General features: G+C 51.4%; 1 protein-coding gene and 1 non-coding gene across 2 annotated transcripts; one reads left to right on the forward strand and one right to left on the reverse strand.

The window, feature by feature from the left end:
* Positions 1 to 756: 756 nt before the first annotated feature.
* Positions 757 to 3,726, forward strand: LOC119388955 (serpin B3). The gene is made up of 2 exons (XM_037656289.2): positions 757 to 1,079; positions 2,449 to 3,726. Exons 1-2 carry the CDS (start codon positions 765 to 767, stop codon positions 3,556 to 3,558), a joined length of 1,425 nt encoding a protein of 474 aa, XP_037512217.1. The 5' UTR covers positions 757 to 764; the 3' UTR covers positions 3,559 to 3,726.
* Positions 3,727 to 7,185: 3,459 nt separating this feature from the next.
* Trnai-aau (transfer RNA isoleucine (anticodon AAU)) lies at positions 7,186 to 7,259 on the reverse strand. The gene has a single exon. It is a non-coding gene; the product is annotated as a tRNA-Ile (tRNA).
* Positions 7,260 to 7,520: the final 261 nt, after the last annotated feature.

Below are 7,520 nucleotides of genomic sequence, written 5' to 3' on the forward strand. Positions count from 1 at the left end.
AGAGTTGTATGCGGAGGTTACAAAAGGCAGGTTGATGTCCCAATCTCGGTGGTCCTCAGAGACTTATGTACATGGCAAGCATATCTGTCAGGGCACGGTTAAAGCATTCGGTGAGGCCGTTCGTTTGTGAGTGCTACGCTGTAGTAAACTTGTGGTGGGTCGAGCAGGATTGCAGGAGGTCATCGACTACCCTAGATAGGAAACAGCGGCCGCGATCTGCGATCAGCTGATGAGGAGCACCATGACGATATTAAATGGTTTGTGCAACACTTTTCCATCTGTGTAGCTACTGTCGTTGTCTAAATCGCGATATCTCAACGCTCTTAGATCAAAACTGGTTATGAACAGTTTCCTGTATTGGACAGCTCTGAAGCTGCCGAATAAGCATCTGAAGTGTTTGCAGACAGTTTTTTACTTTTTGTACATTTAACAGTCGTGTTAATTAGCTTTTTCAATCCGTTGCGGGTCAGGGCCGATCAGCGATTACACAGTGCGTTTCTGACAAGGCGACCTATTGCAAGTAGCTTTCAGTGCGCGACGCAGAAGGAAAATGGGCGCGCTGGCGTATGACGATGCCTGATTAACGTTTCGGAAGAAATGGTTTGCACATCAATAAGCTGACGCCACGAAATATCTTCCACCAGTTGTTCGACGGCACAGTATGCACATTGTATTATTTTAGTACATCGTGATAGGTTGGAAGTGTTGTTATTGGGCAACAGGTTAATCGCGAGGATCTTCTGCGTACATCATATCAGCTTCTAATGACATGTGCTGCTCTCCGCAGGCCATCCAGCAAGAGCTCCTCCCGGCAAAAGGCCGTCGCTGAGCTGAGCAATGCCATCCTGCAGTTCGGCATCAACTTGTACCGCGCGCGGCAGTCGCATCCCGCAACGCCAGCAAGCGACGCGCAGCATGCTCATCACCATCCAGAAAATGTGGTCTTCTCGCCGTACCTGATCGCCAGCACTTTGCAGCTGATGCAGGCAGGCGCACGCGGGGAGACGGCTGCGCAGATTTCGCGCCTCTTCCAATGGCCCGTAGAAGCAGGCGTCGATGGACAAGAAAAAGCAGAACAGGTAAGTTCTCGTAGCAGTTAGCGCCAGTGTTGCGCGGATACGGGAAAAACACACAACGTTGTTTGGCCTTTTTCAAGCGAAGTTTGTTATGAGTCGCAGATTTTGGGTGGCGGCGTTGTCGTACACGAAATATTCGGGGGCAGAGAAAAGCGGCCCTCGAAGGTGCATAGGTCGCATGCGCGTTTGTATGCTGTTGCGACCGGTATATTTAGATCCGATCCTCCTCAGCAACCAGGTTGTTGCTACGATAGGGCAGCGTCGTACCCGGACTCCGTTTGGTAGCGTAGTCGAGTCTCCGGGTTGAGGAACTGATGCTAGCAAGTTGGGAAAACGGTAACAAGAATGTTTACTGGCACTTTTTGTACACTCAATTACATAGTGACAAGGTAAGAGTTCCGCGACGAGCGAAGTGGATGAGCCTGTTACCGAGGGCTCAGAGCCCTCTTTTCTCACTTAGCACCGTCGTTTTAACCCCTCAGGCTGGCTCCTCCTTCTAGATGACCACCAATCACACACACGACAACACCTACCATGGCACAGCCCACTTCACTGTTGCTGAGGGGTCGTTGCACTCCTGAAGCAACAAACGTCCGGCGGTCAACGACACGCTTGTGGGGCTAGTGGGGAAGTAAGTTACTCGGGCATGTTCATCTGCCTCTTCCCAGAAGGGCAAAAAGGGGTCTGCGGCGACTCCCGTCAAAATATACAGGTCAGGTCGTCCCGGCAGCACACCAATCTAAGTCCAGGTGGCCCATTGTGGAAACGTCACCAACTTGGACGTCCCTCTGTTAGGTCGAGATTCTTCCCATGGTCGGTCGCTTCCCGTCTCGGGGATTCCGTTTCTAGGATGGATGCAGGTGTTCTAGCAGTGTGAGAACGCATCGCCCGTCCATTCTCATGGTCAGTGCGCCGCCACCGACTGTCAGTCATAACAATGCCCCGTTTTCCAATAATTATCTCTCTATCGTGGGCTTGTAGGCGATCGGCTGTTTATGATATGGCAATCTGAATAAAAGATCACTTGTCGTTTCACGTTGCCGCATTTCATCATTGCCTGAATATGAACGCACTATACTCGCGTTGGAACGTGATCAACCCCAATGATAACTGCGTGGGCGCGCCCTCACGCCATGCCCGCAACCAATCAGCGCTGTTTCGCTTCCGCCAGAGACAGAAAGAAAGGCAGAAATAAACAATGCTAGAAATAAAGAAACCAAGAAAGAAATAAATGGTCAGGCACGCACACGTCAAGCTTCGCTTGCCATCATTATTTACAATAGGGGAAGGACTCCTTAAATTCTGTATATCGTGTCGTTCTTTTGCAACGGTGCCAGCGTGCCAAAGTGCTCTTCTTTTTCCTGTCCACCAGGTGGTCCACTACTTCGAACACCGAGACAAGCGTCTGCTGCCGGACGGCTGTCACGACTACTACCAGAAGGCCGGCTTCACAATCCAGTACGACTGCTGCCTGCACAGAGACCGCCGGGTGACGCTGAAGGAGGACTTCCAGACACGCCACCTGAGGCCGGTGGCCGAAGATTCGGCGGCGTCCACGTCACAGAGCACCGGCGCTGGAAGCGGCAGCGATAACCGCCGCCACAAGCGAGCACACGGCAACCGGCGTCTTCGTAGCCGGAGCCACGACTTCGTCAACGACTCGGTGCACCAGCGCTGGAAGATCGAGACGCAGCTGAAAGAGGCCGTCCCGCTTCTAGGGAAGAGCGCCACCTTCGAGGCTCTTCCGCGGGGCACGGTGGACGAGAACACGTCGCTCGTGCTGCTCAGCGCCGTCGGGATAAAGGGTCGTTGGCGACGCCGCTTCGACCCAATCCACGTCGGCGAGGGCTTCTTCTACGAACCTTCGGCCGATGAAGCGGCCGAAGGGCAGCCGACGGAAGGCTGGAAACCGCAAGCGGTCATCATGATGCACCAGACGGGAAACTTTCGCATGGCCGACAGCGCCGAGCTCGAGGCCACGGCTCTCGAGCTGCCTTACAAGTCGGGCGCGCGGTACCTCGTCTTGTTTCTGCCGCAGAGGCGAGACGGTCTCGCCACACTCGAGGCTCGCATGACGGCGGCCAACCTGGCGCAGTGCCTGCGCCATATGAAACGACGCACGGACGTCGACCTGGCGCTGCCCAAGCTGCACGTGCGCGACACGACGGATCTTGCCGCGGCGCTGTCGTCGATGGGCGTGGACGCGCTCTTTCGCAGAGGCGCCGCGGACCTCTCAGGCATGTGCGGATGCGAGGGGGCGTTCGTGTCCGTCGCCAGGCACGCGGCGGCCTACCGCACCAGCTGGAAAGGACGCGTCAGTCGCTCCGCCGCCATACCGCCGACGCCGGAACACGAGAAGTTCACGGTGGACCGGCCCTTTCTGTTCCTGGTGCTGAGCCGGCGACCCAACGCCGTGCTCTTGCTGGGCTCCGTGAGGAGCGTCAGACCGCACTTCTGCCAGGAGCTCCTCCCGTCGCCCTGAGCCAAGGGATCGCGGCGAGGGTTCCTGAAGACATATTGATCGATTCATTTTTTGTTTCACTTGTTTACGTCGATAACATAAGATTACCCGAGCTACGAGAGCACTCTGTCATTCTTTTCATGCAAAGATCATGGCTTCAAGAGAAGACGTAGTGACTCAATGTGCAGGAATTTCGCTCACATGTTTAATTTTGGCGCAACTCCTCACCTGCGCTGCGCGATTGTTCTAAACTGGGAACACACGGCGCGAACTATGGTGGTTCCCACGCAGGCTAGCAAAGGGAGGGAGTACATTAATGATCGAATTGTACAAAATTTGATAATAAAGCGGGGATAAATAGGAAAGTTACTAACTGAAGCTGGCTTACAGTAGACTAGCCAACACAAGAGCAAAGGTTGCCACAGTCTAACGTGGCAGAAGTTTCTATAGTCTGTCGAGCCACCATAATGATCTTTCGTATTTTCTGCACCGCAGGTGTCCGTGAGGTATATATAATTTGTCATTGTAAAGTAGGCATGATTCAGTTTGGCCACGTATGGTCACTGCCCTGGTGGGTCTGACCACAGTACTCTACCACCGTTGGTCGGACTCGTCGTACAAAATTATCCAGCCAGCAAACCGAAATCCTTGAGCCATTGTGAAGGTGCGTGCATGACCAGCGAATCTGTGTAGCACACGCCACAGAGGTGGCACAGTACACTGATGAAAGGTACAGAAAGGCACAATTTTCATGAAAGGTACGGAAAGTCTCTTGAATTTTGAGTTTGAGACCCCTGACACCAAAACTGAAACCTCGAAATGTTTGTGTTGTTTGTCCTGTATACGGGGCACAATTCTGATCGATTGTTAGTGGCGGACGTTAGCTTTAAGATATTTTAATCTGGTTTTAAAGTAAGCGTGAGTGCTCATCTGAGTTGGCAGCACCTCGCGACATCGCCACTGTATGACGTAGATCGCTACGAGGCCCCGCGGGACGTTCCACGAGTAAAGCAAGTATTGTAGACGTCACATATTTGCGGGGCGCACACAACACCACGACTGGCACCCGCCAATGGCTGTTGTTCCCCACCTTTCTGGCTCTGTTGTCGGAAGGCTCTCTAGGTAGTCCTGACTGCTTAGGCTAGGAACGTTTTAATGCGATAGCGTTAAAGAGCTCGTTTCGAAGAAACTCCGGTGTCGGCTGTGAGCGAAAAATCGGCGTTGCCAGTGAGCGAAATTTCGAGCTAGATGCAAATAAATAGAAAATCTTCTGTACGAGTGGGACCGCGAGGATTCGAACCAGCGACTCCTCGTTCCCTCGTTCCCTGGGGCGATGCTTTGAGCCGCTCGGCCAGCACGCGTACATACTCTGGCATACTAACGGCAAGCCATTTATATACACCATTTATCGTTGGTGGTACGCACATCTCGGAGGTTCTTCAGCGTGGCTTGACTATCAACCGCGAGATGGCGCAAAGAGCCCACGGGCGCACTTTTAACGCGATAGCTTTAAAGAGCTCGTCGCATACTCTAAAAAAATAGAGCGAGAATGGAGCAGCGAGCCGCGTCATCTAGTGAAGTCGCCGTCTCGTGGCGACTTCACTAGGTATAGTGTGCAACCATGCACAAGCATAGTGTGTCACCAGGCATAGTGTGCAACCGTGCAGGCGTCGACGGCGTTGTCCGTGACAGAAAAATCCCGGTGTAAGCAGGGAATAAAGATCACGGCCCGAGCCGCGATCAAACACAGGCATTCTGCATGGCACGCCAGCGCACGACAGAGCCACGCCAGCGCTCGAATTCACCGCATGCGTCGAGCGTTGGTCGAATGCGCTGGCGACCGATACTTATGATATGCACGTCATCACAGCGCAGCATAGCGTGCACTTCGTTGCGATAAAACTAATATCGCTTTAACGGCAATACCGACGGTACGTCGCACAGTGAGCTACCCCTTACACGCAAGTGTATCGACGTGCCTGGCAAGCCCGCGATATCCGCGCAGCCACTAAATTTACCAAAAGTCATCCACCCGGTAACGTTTGACTCAAACCAAAAAATCCGGCAAAGCTGCTACTCGCTGCCTGCTTCGCATTGCATTGATTCCTATGGTGCGTGGGAGCTGCCGTACTTATTTTTTAAATGCGAAGCATTTCTCAGTGAACCTTTGGCACTTTGAGCGTTTCTATCTATCTATCTATCTATCTATCTATCTATCTATCTATCTATCTATCTATCTATCTATCTATCTATCTATCTATCTATCTATCTATCTATCTATCTATCTATCTATCTATCTATCTATCCGCCTACGTCAGGGTGCTCTCATGATCGCCTTGGTGTAGACCAAAATTGGCATGGGAGGGTAAGAGTATTTGACGAATATGACTGTCGGGTCATGACACGAATAACGTGAAAATCCTGTCGCGTACGTCGTCAAATCCTTTCCTCCAGACATGTGTGGCACATACCAATTTACACGGGCCGCGGTGTACGGGTATGCGCCACAGGTTATTGACAGTTTATATCTACCCATGAACGGCGAGAACAGACATTGGTAATTTAAATGCGAGAGCGTTAAGAAAAATCGACATCGGCAGCGTTGACCCGACGAATGAAAAGAATAAAAATTAGGATCCCAGCAGGAGTCGCGTGACTCTGTGTGGCAATCGGGTATTCTACCACAGAGCCACGCCAGGTCTATAATCAGGTTCGTGAAAGCAACCTATGCAGGCGTAATGTCGGTGCAACGTCAGTTGTGGTTGTGGCGCTGGCTATCTAATTTTACAAGAAAGCAATAAACACTACATATGTACTCCTACGATACAGGCGTCATATCAGATTAACGTCTGTGGTTCCAGTGTTGGCTCCGCTTTTATAGCAGTCTAATTTGGGTTGGTTGGTAACAACTTTATTAATGGTCCGGCAGAGCAGTCTAATAAATATTAATTTTTTATTCCTATGATTGCTTTATTGAAGAATTGCTCGACCCCGGTGGAATGCATTAACGAAAGTTACGTGTGATATTCACATGATTGCACCATACGGTGCACTCAGTTTCGATAATACTGACGTATGTACTCTAACGTGAGGCCTGACGTTACGTCGCACCATAAGTTACCCTTTAAACGCCAGTGTTGTCGACGTGCCTGGTAAGCCCACGATGTGCACACAACTACTACAATTACAAAAACACTTCGATCCACCTCGTAACGCTTGGCTCAAAGCCATAAAGTACAGCATAGAAGTACTCACTGACTGCTCCGCATGAAATCGATTCCCACAACGCGTGGGATCTGCCGGTTTTTTTTCTTTTTTTTGCGAACTTCCCTGGCTCCTTCTCCAAGTAGCTTGGTACATGGTGGGCTAATAGTCCAGATGCGGACATTTTTTTCGTGCCGCAAGGCATTTTGTTGTGCCTTTCGTGGCAAAAGCTAAGCAGGAGCACATGCACAGTGCTTGAAAACGCACCAATCCGGCCTGCTAGTCAGTCATTTACTTTAGCAACTGCCCACTCAAGCGTACAAGCTTGCACCACAGCGACAGTTCAACAAGTTGTTGTTTCTTTGCTGCTGCTAGGCCAGACCCTGTTGTGCGCTTCGCCTTAGACAAAGCGGCAAAGGGAAAGAAAAAAACGAACAAAAAATCTGGCCTGCGCAGGGATCGAACCTACGACCTTCGCGTTATTAGCACGACGCTCTAACCGACTGAGCTAGCAGGCCTGTCTTTCTGCCTGTCTTTCTGTTTGTAGGGTGCTTGACAACGCACAAATCCGGCCTGCTAGTCAGTCATTTACCTTAGCAACTGCCCACTCAAGCGTACAAGCTTGCACCACAGCGACAGTTCAACAAATTGTTGTTTCTTTGCTGCTGCTAGGCCAGACCCTGTTGTGCGCTTCGCCTTAGACAATGCGGCAATGGGAAAGAAAAAAAACGAGCAAAAATCTGGCCTGCGCAGGGATCGAACCTACGACCTTCGCGTTA

This window comes from Rhipicephalus sanguineus, chromosome 4, assembly GCF_013339695.2.
Source record: "Rhipicephalus sanguineus isolate Rsan-2018 chromosome 4, BIME_Rsan_1.4, whole genome shotgun sequence".
Classification (NCBI taxonomy): Eukaryota; Metazoa; Arthropoda; class Arachnida; order Ixodida; family Ixodidae; genus Rhipicephalus; species Rhipicephalus sanguineus.

Coding starts and splice junctions, on each gene's coding strand:
- LOC119388955 (XM_037656289.2), top strand. CDS start 765: ATGACATGTGCTGCTCTCCGCAGGCCATCCAGCAAGAGCTCCTCCCGG. Junction 1,080..2,448: donor GACAAGAAAAAGCAGAACAG/GTAAGTTCTCGT, acceptor CCTGTCCACCAG/GTGGTCCACTACTTCGAACA.